Source organism: Labrus mixtus, chromosome 22, assembly GCF_963584025.1.
Source record: "Labrus mixtus chromosome 22, fLabMix1.1, whole genome shotgun sequence".
Taxonomy (NCBI): domain Eukaryota; kingdom Metazoa; phylum Chordata; class Actinopteri; order Labriformes; family Labridae; genus Labrus; species Labrus mixtus.
In genome coordinates this window covers 10,350,734-10,372,924 of record NC_083633.1, presented here as the reverse complement: position 1 = coordinate 10,372,924, position 22,191 = coordinate 10,350,734, and the positions used below count along the sequence as shown (strand labels likewise).

The 22,191-nt window shown below is 41.1% G+C and overlaps 2 protein-coding genes across 3 annotated transcripts; both read right to left on the bottom strand.

The window, feature by feature from the left end:
• Positions 1–565: 565 nt before the first annotated feature.
• On the bottom strand, positions 566–18,478 carry yaf2 (YY1 associated factor 2). The gene is made up of 4 exons (XM_061029208.1): positions 18,320–18,478; positions 17,806–17,928; positions 5,733–5,888; positions 566–5,353 (listed from the first exon to the last, which is right to left on the bottom strand). The coding sequence occupies exons 1-4, from the start codon at positions 18,343–18,345 to the stop codon at positions 5,095–5,097; spliced, it is 564 nt and encodes a 187-aa protein (XP_060885191.1). The 5' UTR covers positions 18,346–18,478; the 3' UTR covers positions 566–5,094.
• Positions 18,479–19,823: 1,345 nt separating this feature from the next.
• On the bottom strand, positions 19,824–22,103 carry zcrb1 (zinc finger CCHC-type and RNA binding motif 1). 2 transcript variants are annotated; one of them, XM_061029484.1, is made up of 8 exons: positions 21,989–22,103; positions 21,772–21,874; positions 21,076–21,104; positions 20,840–20,951; positions 20,636–20,743; positions 20,412–20,521; positions 20,249–20,327; positions 19,824–20,151 (listed from the first exon to the last, which is right to left on the bottom strand). In XM_061029484.1, the coding sequence occupies exons 2-8, from the start codon at positions 21,853–21,855 to the stop codon at positions 19,999–20,001; spliced, it is 675 nt and encodes a 224-aa protein (XP_060885467.1). In that variant the 5' UTR covers positions 21,856–21,874; positions 21,989–22,103; the 3' UTR covers positions 19,824–19,998. The 2 variants fall into 2 exon arrangements, with proteins under 2 accessions (XP_060885467.1, XP_060885468.1); XM_061029485.1 differs by having other exon boundaries at positions 20,418–20,521.
• Positions 22,104–22,191: the final 88 nt, after the last annotated feature.

Sequence of the window (22,191 nt, the reverse complement as noted above, 5' to 3'; positions counted from 1 at the left end):
AATCGATTGCAAAATAAAACAGTGATATGGCTTCCGCGCCCTCTAGCGGCAATACTAGGACTTGTAAATATGTTGCCACATTAATTGTATGGCTATAGGAAAAAACTGCAATGGGAACTTTAGTTGTCATTCATCTATTTACTTTAATATGGGTGGTTTTGTATGGCCTTTATAGGCTACACTTTAAAAACTACAAAACTTGCAGTTTTTGTTTTCTATAATGACTATATTTATGCCTTTTTTTTTTTTTTTACAAGGATGGCTATATCATTTACATGCATAATGTATGCTTGAGAAAGGAGGGGAGGGGGATCACAAGACTTTAATCTGATAATATAATATCATAGGTGTGGTCATAATGTATTAGACCCATTTCTGCACTCCATCCCTTGACATTTCTTGTGTGATTCTTAAATGCAAGGAGACTCTTTATTATATTAAATTCTCTTGTATATCTTCAACAATTTCAGCATCTTGACGTTTGATAAATTTACAAATGTAAATACTGTAGGAAGATTAAAGGTTTGGGGATGTAGGCCTACCATTTTTATGAAAATATAGAAAATAAAATAAATGTACTTGTGACTTTATTGTTTTCTATAAAAGCAATGTCATCAAATATCTCTGTAGTTTTAGTTTCAATTCATATGTCCTGCACATACCCAATCAGTTGTCCCTTTTTTTTTTTTTTTTGTAAAACATGAATGCTTTAATTTTGAAGGCGAAAGCAAGATTCCGGCTCTTTCCTCTTATTCTCTCCGTTTCACTTGATGCACATCACGCATGGGAAGCCGGAGGTCGGGACCCCAAATGGGGGAAGGGTGGGAGCGCTGAGCAAAGTTGATTCCTCTCCTCTCCCTCCCCCCCCTCAGGCTCCGTCTGCAGCAACTTTCAATTGATTTCACCTCTGAAAAGAGCCATTCAGGGCTTTAAGTGACTAGTCTTCCCTATTGAAGTAGCTCCATAGACAACAGAGCTGAAGGCCAACTGCATGTTCATGAAGTGTGGGAAAATTAGGTAGTTGACTGATGCAATAGTTAATTAATTACTGTCCAAACTTACCTTCTTATAACAACTGAATGGCAATAGATTGTCGTGACCATTTTAATACTATATTTTTCATTATGAGCCCAATCTGTGATGTAACACAACCTGTGCACTGTACAAATACAGTAGTTACCAGTTATCTAGATTTTCAACAGGTGAAATGAAAAACCCAACAAAATATGGTCCCGCAATAAAGCTAATGAAAGCTAAAAAAAAAAAAAAAAATGTAAGCCAGCATTCAAATTTAGGAAAGAAAAAGAGACTCATGATGTAATAAGTAAAATTGTGTGCATAAGGAAAGACATGTTGTGTTGGACTTTTTGTTATTTTCTTATTTAGACATGGAATAAACAAGTTCACACATGTTTAAACAATTGAGCATGGCAAAGCAAAAAAAAAAAATAATTCAAAAAAATTATATATCCACAAGTGACACCAACATATTTTCAAACGTCCATTTTTTTGCCACAACTGAATAACAAACATTTGTCTGAACAGTTCTCACCAGTTCACACACCTAGTCCCAGCTAGTGTGGTGAACATATGAGACATTAAACAATGCTAACAAACTAAGAGACATAGCCTGTCCCACAATATACCGAGACCATAATATCATCATGCCATGACAGTTCTCAGGATCTGTGCTAAAATGTTAACGTAAAAATCTCAATGATAACACTGGTAAGATGGATAATACAACCACATCAAAACATTGTAGTACAATAGTATTATTATTCTTTTTTTTTTTTTAGAAATATCCATTTGTATCTGTGTTGTATTCTACAGGTTTCATAAGTTATTGTGAAGTTAGGTTGATCTATAAGTTGTTCAGCTGGGAGATTTAGCGTCCTATATAGCTCCTCCCACTTTGCTACATCAAAATGGAGGAACTGAAACAGTTTTCTGAAGTCCATCACACTGCAGGCCGTCAGCCATACAACAAGCAGATGTGCATGTCCAGAGGTCAGGGGTCTTTTATTCTGTTGCTCCGACTGGGTCCAAACTGGTTCCATTGTTGGGGCAGAGCAGTGCGAGCACCCTCTGGTTGTCCACGGTGACGCTGAGCAGGTGCAGCTCTGTGTGTGCAGCTTTTAAAGGAGAACACCGGTGGGGTTTACAGCCACAGCCACATGTTTAAATTCAACATGTTTCAGTCATAATTAGTTTGAGAAATTAAAGGCGAGCAGAATAAACAAACATTTGTGATTTTGTGAACTTGTAAGAGCTAAATTGAAGAAATAAATGGAGAAATGAGGCAAATGTAAGCTGTTATGGCTAATATATTAGCAAGTTATTGTTTACTTGTATATCTAGTTAACATCCACATGTTAGCTACATTTGGACTAGCCTTCTGAAAAGTTAAGCCCAACACATATATAAGAATTGGTTGGGTTTGTATGTGTAGATAGAAGCCAATTAGCAAGTTAGCAAGCTCTTAGCAGCTGCTAGCTAACAAATTCTGCCGTTTCATGCTAGCCAATGGCGGTGTAGTAACTGGTTTGCTGGATTACAGTGCTTTAAAATAGTCACAGTTTAGTCTTGTGTCTTTTTTTTTACTTTGACTTTTTTGGAAAATCTCATGAGGCGAAGGGAAGAATGATTCATGAAGACTTCGTAAAACAAAACCACGCTCCTAAGAGAGTCCAACTGTACGTTAACTAGGCTACATAACTGATGTTGTGGAATCAGTCTGCAGTGGTTGTGCCTGACATCCATGTTGCTGAGCTGTGTGTAAATTTAAATATTATTGCTATAAGGAACCTGGGAGGGAGACATTAACTCACCGCCTTTTTAAAAGGATGGTACAGTGTAGCCTAAGCTAAAGGAGTTAAGACTGAGAGCAATTTTTCTTAACATTAAATAATTCAACCAGCTCTTGTCATTGTGACACTACTCGGACATTTCCCCACTTAGGAACTTTCCCATGGCAAAAAATATGACCATTTTCATGGATTGATGTGAGGGTCTAAAATCCGAACATTGTGCCAAAATCTGCCTAGCCTAGCTGGAATAATGCTAATTTTCCTCTTTAATTATGGTGAATTTGATTCTAAATGTATATGAAATCCATCACTTAATGCAGGTTTATATTTGAGGTGTTTATTTTTTAACCTTTATTTCACCGGGTTACTCCCATTGAGATCAGACATCTCTTTTTCAAAGGAGACCTGGGGCCGTCATTCATGTGACGAAATTCTAAGAAAATTCTTAGAATCGTGACATTTTCTCAGAATTTCCCATTAAATTAAAGACTAGATCCTTGTGAAGATGAAAGTTATTCACAATGCATCTTAGGCCTTAAGAGAGCTCCGAAGGTGTAACACTGGTAGGAGTGAGGAGGACTTTAGTTTCTCAAGCTGAGGAGAAAACAGAGAAGTTTTCTTCAATCACTACATGAAGAATTTTCTTATCGAATCAGACAAAAAAATATTTATGCAGACAAGACATTTGTCAGTGCAAAGTGAGACATGCATGTTAAGTTCTATTTCATTCTTCCTGACCGAGGCAGTTCTCGACACTTGATAATATCTGTCTTGTGCCCGCGCTGGTCGAGTATTTAATATCAACAAAGTGTCATGTGACCTGGTATGACGCGTGTCGTAGCTTAAATAGCCTGCGTCATGAGACGTCACAAGAGACGTGCACAATCTTCTCTTACCTACGTAACTCTCATTTCTCAACACCTGGTTACCTCCACACATTACTCCAATCACTAATTAAGGCTCTTTAAATGCTGATGTAACGATCAGTATGTAAAGAGGCTGCATTCAAGTGGGCATGTGATTTCAAACACTTTGTAGGTTATATACTTTAAAACATTAATTTATCACACAGAGATGTTAATTTCAGTGTTTGTACACAATGTCTGACTAGATTCTATAATTGTGCCTAATCGATTTGACTGTCCATTATCACTAAGTGAGAACTTTTTTTTCTGTCTTTTTTGGGGATTTTTTGGATTAACCAATCACAGCTTCTGAAAAAATAAAAGTTTCTGTCCTTCCCTCGCTCAGAGTTGCCCTGAGAATATGTTCCTAAATCACGTATAGACTAAAAATCTGTGCTATCATTTTTTTTAAACTAAGTTATGGAGGTCTCTGAGAGGATTCTCAAATTGTTTGTAAATACTGGCCCTAGCCTTTTGTTTATATGCAAAAGTAAAGGGCTAATATAATGCAAAGTATTGGCACAAAAACCAACACAAACACACAAAAAATACCAGTATTTTCCTTTAAAATCATTAGCTACACCTTCCGGCTCCATTTCAAAGAGGGCTTTAATCAAAACCTGCCTGATGGCTTTGACACAGCAGTATCGAGCGTTAACTGGACTGAGAAACTTGCTCCAAAAATGATGACGAAAGACTAAATCCTGCATCAAAAAAGTCTTTCAGGAGCGGATAGAGAAGTTAAAGGTTGAAGTAGATATCATGAGCAAAGGGTTGCTGTGAGGTTGAAGATTCAGCTCAGAGTGTGTACAAGATGGTTTCAGGTTTTTTTAATAGGGAGGTAAGGATTCCAGACAGAGGCTGATAATTCCACATGAGTTGAGAAAAGGTCACTCTGCTGGTCACTGCAGAAGATGCGGGGCTGCACTTTAGTTAAACAAAAACCTAAAAAAAATAAAAGTAGGTGCATCTTAAGGGAGCTGCACAGCACCATGACGCTTGCCTGAATGTTTCTTTAAAATAAGACTGTCCTGGATTTTTTTTCTGGCAACAGGCCTCAGACAGCGTGTGGGATCCGTTCGAGTGCACCAAGCGTCCAAATAAAAATGTAGATCGCTAAAAAACTGAACAAAATGGAACAAAAGGTGAGTCATATTGCTTTCTAAATGCAGACTTCCAGTACTGTGGAGAACTGGTTGAATAGTTGAATCTGATGTGTCGTCAAACTTTAATAAAAAAATTCCAAAAAGAGCAAAAACAAGTTTAAAGTCAGTTTTGTACAGCTCTACATTAGAGGCTCCACCTGTGACCTGTGACCTTGCAGATGAGTTGTGGGTGGGGGCATTATGGGGAGAGGATCTTGAGAAAGATGGGTGGGCTCAGTGGGACTCCCCGTTGACCGAGCTGGCCTCTCCTCTGGGTGAGGAGGAGCGGGAGAGCCCCTTCTCTGTCGTTTCTGAGCTGGAGCCGTTCTGGCTGTGGTGGTCGGCGGCGGACGCGGCGCTGGACGTCGACGACGTGGTCGAGGTGGACGTGGGCTTGGCCTTCTCCTTAAAGTCCGTTATGATGACTGTCAGGTCCCCAACCGTCACCTCGAGGTGCTGGGCGCTGCTGCGGTCGATGTTTTTTAATCTTGGTCTGTGGAGAGAGAGCGATAAGGGTTGGAAAAAGTATGAAAATGTTCAGCCTGAGGTGTAGCATGAAGTTAGCTCTTTCTTTGATAGATATCTTGCTTTCTATTTTAATGTTGAGGATCATCTATTTTGTGATCTCTTATGTCTTATTATGTGTTGTATGGATCGCAGGAAGTAGTCAGAAACAACAGGAATACTACATAAACACATGAAAAGCATCTTCCGGCTTGTAAACATTTTCCTTTTTCTCTTCAGAAGTCCTTTATGAAATATGACAATGATCAACCAAAAGACAGGAGGCGCCATAAACACAATCTGTAACTCCTTCTCTTTATTCATGCCACCCTCTTAAAAACCCCTCCACCTCATGTTCGCTTGTTTACCTCATCTTCTTGTGACTGTTCTTCTTAAGCGCTGGCTCCTTGTCACTCTTCTCCCTCTCCACTCGCTCCTTCTTTTCCTTTTTGGGCTGCGAGGGCAACACGAACTGCTGCGTTACCTGCTGCTGCGAGACGAGCTGGGAGACGGGTCGAGGCTTCCTGATCCGGGGGAAGAGGGGTGGGAGAAAGAAGGAGGGAGGGAGGGAGTGAGGGAGAGGAAAAAAGAGAGAGACAAGAGGATGGCAGATTAATGAAAAGGAAAATCACAATGAACGCATGGCTTCAAGCTATAGCGTACTGCTGTAATCAAGGGCCAATAGAACTGCCAGAGCTGGTTAGAGTGGTGCGGCTGAAGTGTTCTTAACGCTGGCAGCGAGGGCTTTCACAATAAAACCCACGGTTCAGGCATCTGAAAGAGATATGGAGTGTACCTGCACAGGCTTGTTTGAGTGCTCAGAGGGATAAACACTGACATGATGGGATCTGTGTGCAAAATACCTTGAATTAAAAGTACCTAAGAGTTATGCATGTATGGACAGTTTCTATTTGCTTTTGTGCTTTTTTATAACTTGATACAAACTTACAAGATATTCCACACAACAAAAGCTTTTACACATGAAATGCTTTCAGGCCCTTCAGTTTGTTTCTGGGTTAATATGACTACGACATGTCATGAGGATAAGTCACACTTTGCAGAAAGTGTTGTGAAATGTTCACGAGTGATCAATCACAGTTCACTCCTGTGTTCTTAAGTTGTACATAGCTTGAGCGTGTTGTTCCATTAAAGTGTAGACAAAACACACTTTTGATGCTGATAGAACAGTATGAGACTGCAGGGCCGTACGCACAAGTCACAGGAAAGTTTAGACGTCGGCACTGCCAAATAAAAAAAAAATCGAAGAGCGTTGACACTGGACTTCAAATGAAAGAAAAAATCTTGAGTCGCTCTGAAATGGACGTTGGGCTGAGTCACGCCTTCAGTATGAATGCCAGGGCAACAGACGGAGTCAAAATGGACATTACAAGGGCGAGACGGGATCCTGGTGGGGCTATAGCGGGGGAGAACAGCACTGTGTGTGTGTGTGGATGTTTTAGTGTGTGTGTTTCCTCGCGTTGCAGAAGCACGACATATCAAAACGTGAAATCACAAATCACTGAATTGTGATCTGCAGCATCTTTGACATGATACCTATTAGGCTTTTAATTCATGAATAGCAGTTCTGTAATTGGCTACAAATGATTACTATTCCCAAATAGTGTTTTTCAGGTATTTTATCATTGATTGTTAACAAAACACACTGTTTTTTTCTGTTTACACATTCATACACATGCACACAAAGAGAAAAGACATGATGAAAGGCAAAAGTCCAATATGAAACATAAATGAGCGGACCATTTCCACGTGAAATGTTCCTCCTCACAGTCACATTTCGATCCAACACGAGTTTCAGATGTCCCAAAAATGATACATTATGTAACCGATCTGGCAACAGTTTGTATGCGAGAAGGCTGCAATCTTATTTCTGTACAGGAGTGTGTGAGTGTGTGTGTGTGTGTGTGTGTGTGTGTGTGTGTGTGTGTGTGTGTGTGTGTGTCTGAGTGTGTTTTGGGGGGCTGGCAGGAGCCCGAGCCGAGAGGCAAGTGTGTTGAAAAGGCCATCTGTTGAGGGAGCCTACACATCTAGTGCCTGATTTTGCATGCACACAGAAAACACAGTCACACAGTTATACTATGTATGAATGCACCAATGCTCATGACTGCATGCAGACACTGCAGCAACACCCCTGGGTGCTGTTACAGATTTTTTTTTAAAGGGTGCACATGATGATGTATGCATACTTTACAAAGAAACGTAATCGACAACACAGGGGCAGGTTTTTGGCACGTTAACTGCACACACATACACACACACACACACACACAGCAGTGAGCAGATGAAGCATGAGGGCATGATGAAAAGAGCACACTGTGTTTACTGAGCCCTGTTGAGTGGCCATAAAAATGCACTGCAACACATTTGATTCTCCATTCTGCAAATTCTAATGTTTGACCTGCTTTTATGGCTTTTAAAAAAGAACAGATAAGGACCAGCACAAAAACCTTCACCTTCACTTTAAATTCAGCAATTAACAGCTAATAAAAATAGGAGCTTTAGAAACGCAGCTTCGTTTGGAGCACATATACTAGAACTCTGTACAACAGTTTTTTTTTTTAAGTGTGCTAACCTGTGTGTGAACCCTTGGAAAAGTGTTGCAATTACTAAACACTGGCCTGCAGGTGCTGCATGATAAATGTCCTTCTGCACTTGCCTAATGCAACTCTAAGGGTGTAACAAAGCACCGAGTGTACAAATGTGCTTGCCTTGATAAAAATCCATCCACAAAATGAGTCCAAGCACCTGGTGTTGCTGTGTTTTTTTATTCTGCCAAATAAGAGCCTCAGTGGCCTATTTAGCTCCATTTCGAGGCTTCTCCTTTCTTTTTCTTTTTTTTTTTCCAAGGGGAAATTATGTGAGCTGCTGGTCCGCTGTGTTGTTTCGAAGGGCAACGCTGTTGTTTAACAAGTCTGGTGATGACCTAAATTGGGGCCCAGCTTCAAAGAGTCAGGTTTTTTTCTTTTCCCAGAGTTATCACTGCCTTCACAGAACAGGCAGTATGCTAGGAAAAGGGCTAGAGCGAAATGCAAATGGGTCTCTTGGCCTACATAACTGTCTGATCGGGAGGAGATGTAGAGATTCTCTAATATGTCTGTCTTGTCAGCACGACTCTGCAGAACTGCTGACACCTTTTTAAAAAAAATAAAAGCAGAGGCCTTTTAAAACATTCCTCTGTTCCCAGCTTGAGTCACTTAATTCACTCATTGACATGCTTCACCCTGATATTGTGAAAAAAAAAATTCAGATTTTCTAGCAAACAAAAAAAGTGACTGTCACAACCGAGCGCTGCCTTAAGGCCAAATATTCCAGCTTCCAAAAATACAAAAACTAAAGACAAGCAGCTGCCTCATTCATAACCTCTTTTGGTTCCGTCTTTATGTGATGCGTTTTAGGTTCAGGGTGTCATAATGAGCTCATGTGCTTCCTGTGAGCTCAACTGTTTTGTAATGAAGAAGATGACTGTCTCATTATGTATGATTCACTTGATGTGCGATCAAGAGAAAATGTCACCTCGGGCTGATTGTGATCTTTTTTTCTATTTAAAAAAAAACGAAAAACTAAAACCCCACAGGCTGTGTGTGTGTGTGTGTGTGTGTGTGTGTGTGTGTGTGTGTGTGTGTGTGTGTGTGTGTGTGTGTGTGTGTGTGTGTGTGTGTGTGTGTGTGTGTGTGTGCGCGCGCGCGCAACTGGAGCCCAAACATAAACATATTTGGTAAACCCTTTCTTCTTCATGTGTTACAATTGAGTAGATTTTCACTAATAGAGCCGCTTCAATAACCTCGAGGTGAAAGAGGAGACGGGCAACGTAACAGATAATGGTGAGGAGAAGCAGCAGGCCCTAAACAGAGCTGCCTCTGTTAACCCAATCAGATGGTTATTATCTCAGCACTTAGGCCTTTGCTGCTGGCTCAGTCTGTGTGTGTGTGTGTTTATTGATTCCAACAACAATTTCTGAGCCCTAATGTAACAGCCTTTTCTTTCTGACATTGATACTACGTGCTGAAGCTGTTGTTCAGAACAATATTTGCTCCACACGTGCCATCCATTATCCAGCAGCTAATGGAGTCTCACACTGGGATGTTAGGATGCTATGAGCAGGGTGGAAACGCAGGGAATTCTGAAAGCAATAGATATCAATCACTATGTCTTTATTTTGGGGCTTTTTAATACACTCCTGTAGTCAAGCAAGCAGGGAGTGTATTCATCATTTCCCTCCGTTTAACCCATTTTTCTGCCTTCTTTCACCGTGTTTCAGACAGAACAATAACTTTTACTTTAAACATCAGCAGGTTAAGATGGTTATTCCTCTTCAGCTTCACCACGCTAAACTTCAACTTGTCTTTTCCTGCACACTGCAGAGGTTAGAGAGTGCAAATACTGCCACTGATCCCTCTCACACTTCATTGACAGGGGAACTCTGGCTGACCCCTTTTTTGCAAATACATCACACGCACACTTATACCCCTCCTCCTTTCTTTCTGTGCTGCACCCACTGACCTTGCACCCTCCCACCTCTACCCTGTGCTCAAAAAGAAGAAAAAAAAAAAAAGAGGAGGAAAGCAGTCGAAAAAAAAAAAAAACCCAGCACCAAGAGACATAAAAAAAAGAATCCGCTCTGGTTTTGGTTTGGTCACAATCTGATAGTAAATGTTTGCCCTAGCAGAACTCAGCAGGGGGGCAGCTCATGACTCAGGACGGTTTGGCCAGGCTGTCCTGTTTCTGCCACAGCGGACAAAAAAAACAAAAAACAAAAACAGGTCAAGCTCTCTAAAAAAAACTCACAGAGACTCAGACACGGACACAGATGGTGTGGTCATGTTCGAGAGCCAGAATGTGTTCAAAGATGAATCATAGTATCATCTACAGAGAGATGACTTCCAGAAACAGCGTTTAAAATCTTCTTCTTTTACAGATTATGATCTCAATAGTGTGTTAATACTGGTTTTGTTGCATTATGGAGACTTGGATTACTCATTTTAAATCATGCAGACGTGAACTGAGGCAGAATCTAAACCCCCCACACCCCCTTAAAGGCCTTTATGGAAAAACAACATGTTTCCATATTTGGTTATTATAATGTCCTTAGATAAACTATGGGGGGTAAGGGCTGCAACAATGAATCTCTGTTATGGAAAAGAACGTCTCGCTTCTCTTAAAACATGTTTCCTCTTCCCCTCTCTTGTTCGCTTTGTGTCCTCATGTCTCTCCATGAATGTCTGGTGTGATGGACAAAAACACAGACAAGGAAAGGACGGTAGGGGGGATGCATGGGTGCAATTTAAGAGAGAGTGTGTGTGTTTGTGTGTGTGAAGCTGAGCAACCCGAAAGAGCACGATCTGATGTGATAACGAACACTAACAAGCTACCAATAGCCTGAATAAGATAAGAAAGATGTTTAATATGTTGAATCTGTAGCTTTTCTGTGTATTAGAAAGAACTCTGCTACAAGTAAAAGTCCTACATTCACAGTACTGTCATCAGTATGATGTAAGGATACTTAACCCAGCTGCAGTTATATGTTCCCTCTAAGTGTTTTTGATGATATCACTGTAACATTTTGGCTTATATTAATTCAAAGAGAGAAAAGGTTTTGACTGAAATGTAATGACTTATTGACAAAAAAAAACTCATTTTATTTTGAGTCGTCACTTATCATTGACTGAAATTAGAAAAACTATTAGACCAATGTCAAAAATATCTTTTACACATTTTGTAAAGCATAGATCTTTTTTCATTGTGCTAGTCCATGGCCATGTTGAAGCCATGTGATGCAGCAAAGCCTATCAACATTTAGTTTGGCATTCAGTTTGAAATACTTATTATCTAGAATTCAAAGAAGAGCTGAAGGGTGTTCAAGCAACAACCTGTTGTTTTGCACCGTTGATATTTAGAAATATTGCCTTTTTTTAAAAAAAGGGATAGAATTAAAAAGTACAATGAAAATAAACGTTAGATGTAGCCTTAACACTTACCACTGCTTCCTACTGTAGGCCTTAAACTATCATTTTTGGTTTTCACACCACAATAGCCACCGACCATTCCCTTAATGTCCTCTGGAGTTACTTTCTATGGCCCTGATGTACAGTATGACTTATCTCCTCAATTAAGGAAGAAACCATTCAAGTTTCATTAGAGTTTTAAGTGGACAGACTGTAGTGAAACTGAACACTGGCGCTGTAATAAAACCAGAACCTCCACTGTGTGGGGAGCTCAGGAGGTGAAGTGTTTGAGCTCGGACAGTGAGCTCCATACAGATGAGGTGCACGGATGGAGTTGCATTGCATTTTATTAAAAACAAAAGTCAAGACAGCTGGGATCTGTTTTTTTTTTTTTTTTTTGAAGATTTCTCGGTTCAACACTGTGTCTCTGTTTCCTTACAGGGGCTGCTTCTGGACATTTTTTTTTTCCAGGCTCTTGCTTCTATAAATGTTGATCTGGTAATGCACAAGAAGACATAAGCATTAAATCTCTGCAGATGTTCGTCGTGCTTTGCAAACATTTGTCGAGAACATTGTGTGATGAGTAAACAGCCCACAGGACAGCTGATGGACTGCTGTGTGTGTGTGTGTGTGTGTGTGTGTGTGTGTGTGTGTGTGTGTGCGCTGCTATAAAAAAAATAAACCTCATCTCACCGTTCTGTGATGATTGTAAGATCGTTGTGAAAAAGCTGATTTTACGCCCTGTTTAATGCTCTCACAATATAGGTGTAGGTGTGTATCAGGTTTTCTATCAGCGGGTCGTAGGCTGCTCCCGGGAGCTCCTTCTGCACCAACCCCATGATTAATGCCTCATCCTGCCTGTACATGCTATCACCATGTGTGTGTATGTGTGTGTGTGTGTGTGTGAGACAGATGGCGCTCCACGTCCTGTGGTTTATGACACCTTCTGCAGCCTGCTAGCCACACTATGCTACATTCTCCTCTAACACACACACTGCCTGTGCGCACACACGCACATGCACATGCACACGCACACGCACACACGCACACACACACACACACACGGAGCAGTATGTCATGCATCAGTGTCAGCAAAGTAATTACAGGCTTATCACGTAGCCATAATCTTGAGCCACAATGACGTGATAACAGCCAGCTTCATTGTCCCTGGTGTACGCTGTTTGTATGCTGCACGAGCATTAAAAGCTGTACGACACACAACTGAGCCCACAGTGAGATTCACAAGAGGATGTTGTTATTTAGATTGGATCATCAAACGCTGATTGATCAAATACCGCTTCACATGCATTCTGTTTTTTCGATGCTATTTGACTCAATTCTTTAACACAGTTGCATTAGTAATGATTATTATTTCTTGTGAATGACGCTGATTTTGTTACTCTCACTTACAGATCAAGCTCATGAAACCTCCTTATTAGCATAGACTGTCGCCTACTCTATGATTCATTTCACATAAGAGCTTTTCCAAATCTGAAGAACATATACCTCCAAGTCACTAAATACTGAACATGTTTCATGAGTACTTTTTAAAAATGTAAAAATGTGAACTCAAAATTTTGACTCTTAGAACAGATAGCAGAACAATACAAAAAAAAAAAAAAAAACAATACAAAAGTGCACCCACGTAAACACTTAATACAAACATGAGACTCTGGGGTGAGAATGTAATGTGTTGCTTTATGCTAGTTGCAGATGTAATGTGATCAGATGGGGGAAATAACACTAAAGAAGCTAATAAAATGTTTATCTATAGATGTAAGGGTTCAACTCTTGAGTATTAATGTGTACACACAGGCAGCGGGATATTACAGCAGCTAACTACACTTTAACACTGTGCACTTCAAATTGATGCATTTCTCTTCAGGCAGCATTTTAATATACAGTGCATTATATATTACTTTGCCTCAGTTGCTGCACACAGTCTTATGAGTGCAGCTATGTTCAGAGAATATTAAGACAAAAAAAAGGATACATAATTAATCCCTTCCGTTTTTTCATTGCAAGTTCTGCAGTTGCATTTTGTTGACACAGACCTTTGAGCAGGCAACATTTCACCTCATATCTCCACCAGAAGTCGTTTTTTTAGTACTCCTTTTTACATTTTTGTGAGGCCATTCATTTAAACTTCTCTAGTCCAAATAAAGTCATTTAAAGGCAAGGTTGGTAGTTTTTTTGAAAACTAGCATGATTTTGAAAGTAGCATTCCCTCAGTGCCCTGTCGACAGTTCACGACCATCTCCCCTCTGTGCTCGCTCAAAAGCCACGCCCCTCACTTACATGCACGAGCGGCGAGCTCCAGAAGCGAACCTCAGCTCATCGCTTGCATTGTGTAGAAACTACATCGGTTCAGCGGTAAGTAAAAACTGAACTTCATCATTATACATGTAAAAAAAAGAGACTATTTTACAACTCAAAGTCAAACAGTATAAACTCTGTCATCGGTGAAGCCCTTTTTGAGTGTGGGCTAGTGCACACAAGGGGTAGAGAACGAGCAGGGAGACATGATTGGTTCATCAAATTTGTACCTGGTGGCAGACATTGGTTGAAGCTTTGGTTAAATAAATAATAAAGATATAGTTAAAAAGATATTTGCCTTGCCTTCCCTCTTCATTTTTTGTGTTGCATGTATGCATAAATACACTCCATACTAAATGTTATAATCCTGCACTAGAGGCTTGTATAAACATGCATGTTGGCTCAATTGCAGTCAATTTTTCCTGTATGGCTCTCAGTATCATGTGGTCCAAATACTCAAGTGTGTGCCGTGTGCACTGTACGTGAACTGTGAGGGCGAGCTTGTGCGGAGGATGATTAAACAACATCTGAAAAGCTGAAACGCTGACAGGTTCCCAGCCTGCACCGAGTGGCTCCTGCTTGTTTAGGCGGATCCGACAAAGACCTGAACATCAGTCAATCTGTCACCGAAAGACGCCCTCGCTTTAGTTCAACTCCAGGAGTCGGAGAAAGACGAGAAAGAAGGGTGAGACGGAAAAAAGAAGAAAAAACCCACACAAAAATAGATAACAGTGGGGGACACGATCGAGCTCACTGTCCTGACCTGTAGAAATAACGCTGCTGAAAAAGTCTCCTGCACACAGCACATGCACACAGCAAGTGTTTCCCTGCTGGGCTTGACTTGTCACAGCTCAGTGAACAGATGCAGGAGGTGTAGGCGAGACACCAGAGAAGGTCACGCGCACACATACACACACACTGCTCTATTACACCCAGTAGTATTTGGCTGTGGGCGGTGTTTGGATTGGGGTTTCACAGCTGTCTGTCAACACCACTTCACATGAGATTTTTTAGCCTTTATTGCCAAAAAAAAAACAAAAAACCAGACCGGAGCGTTACGTCTCTAAACAAGCCTCTTCTTCCACGTTCAAACATTAAACTGACACTCAAGGCCTAATGGGTGCACTGGGAGGCCTTTAGTGTCTTTTAGCTGATAAATCAAACCTGTGACCTTTACCTTATCAAACAGCTTTTGCAAAAGTAGCCAAGCGCTTTCCTGTGATTTCAAACCATCATGTTAGCTATCACAGACTGGGCCTGAGCCAAAAGAGCGGTAACAGGATAAAATGTCTTCCACTGTTATTTAGCAGAGGCGAAATGTAATGAGGTTGTGATCCCAGAGCTCCTCTAAGACAGCTTTAATTAAATACTGTAAGCTAGCAGGAAGCTTGCATTAGAAGGACGGCATATTTTCCCCATATTTAGAAATGCACAAACGGCTGTTTTACTGCAGCACTCACTTTTAGTTTTGCCCTACAGGTGCAGGATACTCTTGTATTTGCTGCAAAAGTTTCCAAGCTGCTGAGGGAATTAGTGAAACATCAGCCAGCCAGCCAGCCCCTTCTTTGTCAGTGCGTCTCTCGTTCTCATTTCACTCCACCTCCTCAGATAAGCGAGTCCAATCCTGCTGATGTGTCCCTGTCTCCAGTCCAGCTCACAGCGCTCTCAATCAGTTGCCAGCTTTGCGTCCCTGCAGTAGATCATCTCATCACATAAGAGGGATCTCGGCAGCAAGATCTGCGAGAAAAAAAAAACCTAACCTTGACTACTTTTCTCCACCTTTCCAAAAGTGTTTGTTGCAACCTTCACCACATTAATGTCCCCCGATGGAAATATGCTTTGGACACACGTGCAGAAAAAATGTACCTGCAGAGACGACAAGTGGAATCTGAATTTCTTTGCAGTTAGTTGGAGATTTTCAGATCATGTCAAGAGACAACGTTGATGCCAGAGCATCACCCACCCACGCTTGCAGTCAAACCTGTGACCTTCAGGCTTAGGGACATTTCCTCGAACCATTGGGCATTAATTCATTACTCGCAGTAATAGCTCAGTCATGCTTGTTTAGTAACCAGCGAGGGAGTTTGCAGTGTCCTCCATTAATATTCCACGTGTCGTTTGCCCTTTAGCACCTTTGGCTTTGCTCGCCGAGAGAAAATCCACTTGTCTGCCGTGTTCGGTCGTTAACAGCTGTGACCACCTGTGTGGCCATTTTGCTGCAGCCTTAGCCTGCGTGTGGCGGCGTGAGTACGTGTTTATGTTTGGCCTTCTGTGAGAGCGTGTGACAAGGCTACAGTTATTTTTCGCAGCACTGCAGTTGGAAGGACAGGACAGCGGGTTATTAAGATTAAATAAGACCTTCTGTTGGGAGTAAATTTGCCAGGGAGTATCTCAGGTGTAGCAAGGAGTTCTGGGTCCTTATGTCCTTGCCAAAAAAAAATAAAAACCCAGATGGGGAAGACAAAGGGTGTCACTGGCTTTGTTGACATGAGGATTCAGACAGCTTCTTGGCAAAGCTGCTGGACGCTTGTTTTTACGGACGTAGATTCAGAGTCCCTGAAGTGTCTTCTCGACAATCAACGCTCAATTGCAACAATCCCGACCCTATGACAACAGTGAGGAAGCTTTTCAATCAAATGTTGGTGTGAGCAGCACTTGTGCACTCGAGTGTGTATTCATGGCTGTGCGTATGAAGAATGTGCACGTGTGTTTGTGTACGAATATGCATGCAGTCATGTGTAAAATTTGCATGTCGAGTGCATCTGTATGCAAGTGTGTGTGTGTGTGTGAGAGAGTGTGTGTGTGTGCGTGCGTGCGCATGTGTGTGTAATGACAGCAGGGCTGATTAAGCTGTTGCATAGTAATGAGCTATGGCTGTCTGTCTGGCAGCTGCTCTGACAACCTCTTTTCACAACTAGCCCTCCCACACACACACACACACACACACACACACACACACACACAGACACACACACACAGAAAAACACTCAGGCGCACAAGTGCATGCACCAACATGAAAAATACCCCAATTCTTTAAAAAAAATAAAAGCATCAAAGCTTACAACTGCACTGATGTGTTGTTGTTGCTGTTGTAGTGAAATCAAGATGTGCTAATGCAGAAGAGGATAATTGGCAGTACATTAAAGAGGAAAACAACACACACACACACACACACACACACACACACACACACACACACACACACACACACACACACACACACACACACAGTACCCTATAGCACAGTGCTAAAGGCTTCTCTTTCCTCTCCTTCCTCCTTTGTTGTGTTTTCATCCTGATAATGACTGCCACTCAGGAATAACACTGACTTCCTGCAGCAAATCACCAATGTCAGGACGAGTATCAGCCACAGCACAGAGGGCACAGAAGCGTGTTCATGCTGTGTATTTGTACACTTAAGTGCCTGTACCTGTCTGTTGCAAAAAAATCTCCAGGGCAACAATATGGATGTGTGCGCTTTCAAGGAAGAGAAAGCCATCCCTCCACCTTTAATTCACAGAGCGCAGTGTCAAGACCCATGGCAAGAACTTAGAGACTAATGCACTGCTCAGAGTAGTAACAGTTATACTTTCATCATTGATTCATCTGCTGACTATTGTCACAATGTGAAGCTTAGTCAGTCCATAAACTGCTGTCTAAACAGCTCATTACCACGTTTTAAATGAGCCCTTCAAAATGCTTATTTTGTCCAATAAACAACCAAATAAATGAAAAATATTGCCATCAAATCATTCAGATTAATCAAATATCCCAATCATTGGGACTTGATTTTCTTTCGAGTAATTGGTGTCGAGGTGTAAAGGTGTTGAGCTTGAGGAAAATTAAGTATTTGGCACACTATTTCTTGCCAAATAATTGCAATCATCTCCAAAACTTCAGGATATGAAGAAGCCTATACCGTGTTTGTTTTCTTTTACTATCTGAATCGTAATGTTAACTAAGTGTGTTAACTGGAGTAAACTAATAATGTGCTTTTTCTTAATACATTTTCTGATAGTTGTTAAAAAGGGGGTGGTCGCAACATTAAACTGTTTGTCATTACGCTGGGAGGGGAGGGGAGGGCAGTCCCTTAGTCCCCAAAGGACCCCCCTTTGAGACCCGCTAATGCAAAGAAACCAAAGGTAATGTATATCAATCGCCTTACCTTGTTGATGTCCCCTTCCTGACATCACACATCATGCACTTAAAAGCTTCTGCCGTGTTCTTGTACGTGCACACGCTGCAGTCCCAGAACCCCTCGTCGGAGGGCTTCGGTTGACGCTTCGGCCTTTAAAACAATAAATGTGGAGAAAAAGAGAGGGGACAAATAGAGAATTAACAAAAGAGATGAAGAGAGAAAGGGGGGGAAATGGGGCGAGAGAGAGAGTGAGTTCAGCTCGCATCCACGAAGGCTATCGATAGCAAACATCTGGATAAGCCTATAGGATTTAGGAAATCATCTGCAAGCGCTCTGTGATCCGACACTGTAATTGGCGATGAGGTTTTAACACTCGCGCGCGCACACCAACACGCGCACACACATGCAGTGAGGGAGAGAGAGAGAGCCCGTGGAGAAAACGGAGAAAACCCTTTTTTTTTTTTTTTTTTCCTCGCGTTTGTCGATGTCCGCTCCCCTCTCCTAGCTTCAAATATCTCGAACACACTGACTCAGTCGTTACCTTGTGGGACTCCTCTTGTCGCCCATGCCAGACCTGGGTTTCTCTGGAGGTGCTGAGACGAGCAGAAGTCGTGTTATTTCCAATATTTTACAGCAAAGAAGCGATGCGCCTGTACCGCTCGGCTTCCAGCTGTCGTGGAAACTCCGCTTGGGAAATGGTCACGTGACTCGGCTAGGCCAATCACCGCCCGGGTAACATCCCGAGGCTGACATTCCTCTTGATGAATATATGCCGCCTTCATGCTCCCGCTATAAACTCGTACACTTGTGTACTATACATGTAATGTGTCAGTTAGATTATTAATTTATTATGAAATGTTCCGTATGACCTGTAACTACGCGAGTCCTCTGCTAATCCTTAATTAATTACTATAAATGTTGTTATAATAATTAAACACTGCAGCTGATTTAGCTATTTAACTCCTATTTGAAAAACGACCCTGAAAAATATTACTTTATTTTAAATGTTGATATTTTACTGATTCATTTCCGTATAATAAGTAAACAACAGCTAACAGAAAAATTGTCCGTGTACTAAAAAGACCGTGCAATTTCAAGCAGACATTGGGAACATTCATGTCCCCTGTTCGTTACATTTTGCAACAACACATACATTTGATGCATACCTTTTACCACTAGTCGGCGCATTTGAGATAATTTTCACTCAATTGAAGTGCAGCTACGGCAGCGATCTCATTTGTCCAGTTTTTTTCATAATTAGGTGTATATTTATTCAATTTCCGTGTACACGTAAATGTAACAAATGCCATAGATGCCGACAGTAGGCTCATTATAAAACACGTGTGGTTGAAAGCACGGTTCATAGCAGCTCGCTGTACTTGGAATCCTTTCATTAACCAACATCTTTGAGCTCACTGATTGAAGAAATGCCGCTGCAGTTTTTAGACCACAGCTAGGCGCAAAAAAAAAAAAAAAAAAAAAAGCATCGGGGAATCCCTCTCTTTATTTGCCCACTGACGCAAGCGAGCATCAAACGCCATATTTTCCAAGCGAACCACCGTACCGTGTCTTTCATTTCACATGCTGAACGCTCCAGACTCGAGCAGCCAGAGGTTCCCATCGTTTTCATATCAAAAGACAAGCAGATGGATTCTCCATTTATCCCCCAACGATTGGAATTTTCCGCAGCAAACCCCCCCCCCCCCCCCCCCCCCCCACCTTTACTGCAGCCTTTAAGCTTTTGCAATATTCAGGATTTTCACACAAGCATCTAGGTCACTGCAAGTGTATGGAAGTCGAACAAGGCAAATGCATGTTTACAGAGCCTTTCTTCTGTCTTGACGGACATTGTATGAATAACCCACAATTCACATTTATAATAAAACGTTCAGTTGAGTAATCCAACTGCAAAAAATAATTTTCAGCATCAGATTTAAATAGTGTTATACCACGTGCTTAATTTAACAAATAATTTGTTGTAAGTAACCTTTTTTTTAAATATATCCTTTATCTGAATCTGAATTAACACCAACAATACATTTGGATTGTTGTTAAAAAATAGGGATTTATTGCCTGACAATGAAAACAAAACATACACTCATTGAATCGATGAAGGAACAATAATTCAGAGTTTATAAACAATCATGACCTATCTGTACAACCTATATGATAAAAAAAAAATGCACAAAAAACCTTTACGTCATGAACAAATGTATATCATTAGTCACTGAGCTCCTCCTCATCGCTGAAGTAAGCGCTCTTTTTGATCCTCGGTTTCTTAGAGTCTGAAGACGTTGAAGCGTGAGCGTCGTCCTCCTGGGACAAACGTGTCTGCTTCTTCTGTGTCTCCTCCTCTTCCTCCATACAGGCTTGCTGAAGGGAGACATGACAGTTCTAAGTTATTGCGGAAAGTCTTTCCTTTTACCCAGTTGACACCCTTTTTTTTTATTAATATGTAATAGACACAAACCTGAAACGCTATAGCTTGGCTGAGACTATCTAATTTTGGGTCCTCGCCCTCTTCTTCACTTTCTTCTTCTTCTTCTTCACTGTTTTGGGAAATCGTGTCGCAATTACAATACGGAAACATTCTACTGTGCAACATCTCATGATATCAGCTTTAAGACACTTACACATACTCGGGTTGCTCCGCCTTTTTCTTCTTTTTCTTCTCCTTCTTCTTTGGGGGTTCTCTCTCTCCCAGGATATTTTTGGGGCACGCATAGCTCAGATGACCCGAATCCTTTATAAGGCATCAGTAAAACATACGTACATTTTCTCAACGCAAAAGACAGAATAAAAGGATTCATAGAATGTGATAATCGAATGGGACAAAAAGCATTAACTATGCGCTGACCCCGCATTCGTAGCATTTCGTCTTGTCTGTGTAGTTCCTTCTCCTTATGAACTCAGTAGCTCGCCCATTGTCAACGGCGATGCTCGCTTTCACTGTTCTGCCAAACAGCTAGGAGACAAACACATCGGTGAGCTCTGAGACTCCAGTTCATGCTCACAACATACGCATCAGAACAATCAGGCTCGTAATGAGAAGTAGACTCACCTGTTTGTTGTTTACCGCTCTGGCACAATTGTGAGCTGATTCTCTGTCTAGGAAGAGAACAAATGCCACTCCTTTGCTTTGGCGTGTATCTTTATCCTTCACAATGGTGACCCTGGAATACACACAACGTAAAAACAATGATATTACTACAAGCAAATATTTGAAGACTTAAAAGTGTGATCTCTCTTCTCTAACAGCTGACACACGGATGAAAGAAGTGAATAAGAACAACTTACTTTACAACTTTTCCATATTTGGTGAACAGCTGAAACACATAAAAAAAAAAAAAAAGAAGATGTTTCACTGATGAATCGACCTCAGTTTGTAGACTATAGTGTCATAACACTATTATTAGAATATTTGCATTTGTTAAATGTTATGATAAAGATGAATCCCGGTCAACATTAGTGTTAAGTGGGGGTTATTTCTGTCGTAGATGAACAATGATGAAAACGGAAACAGACTGTGGATCATGTTGGGATTTATTCAGCCGTGGTCAGACAACACAGAGACACACATGGCTGACAAAGTGCGGACCAAGATCTCACAATCATTGACAATCATTGACAAAGTCTTCATCGCACAGTGTGGCTTATATTCTGCTAGAAGGTACAAGCCCACACATTCCTTTCTATTTGGGTACATCACTATAAAACAATAAAGATGACACTGATTTGTATACGTAACAGGTGTAGACTCTCTGTCCTGCAAACAGTTGTTGACAACATATGGTTGGCTCCTATCCAAACATAGATCTGCTACAATTTAGATGTTTCACCCATAGACTGTTTCACCATATGAGGCTGCAGCTTCACAGACCCAGAAGAAGAATTACTGTGAGCTGGTTGACACGATTTAAAGAGATGTCCACAAAATGATCAAGATGAATGAATCCATGAAAACACACTAACGATGAGTAAGGAGTGACTTACCTTGTGTAGGTCATTGTTTGTGAGGGAGAATGGCAGGTTGGACACATACACAGTGCTTTTGCTTGGTGCCAAACCCCCACTCATACTGGACGTTTATAAAACACTAAAACACGGAAGCAAAGGATTGTTTAAAGCACATCCATTATGAAAGATCAACATGCGAACTAATAGCATTTCTATATTTGCTACTTCGAAATGCATAAACGAAATAACTTACCAACGCGGCTTCCAAAGGTTGAATAAATTGGTTTTAAATGCAGAGTTTCTTGCACTTTCAAAGGGGCTTACATTAGGTTAAAAAAGAAACAAACATGTCTTTGAGTCGCTTGCTGATGACGCGCGCTCCCCCTCCTCCAATAATAACGCCGTTGTACATGTCGCCAGCGGAAAGGCTCTGCTAACCAAAACGTTAGAGAAAGG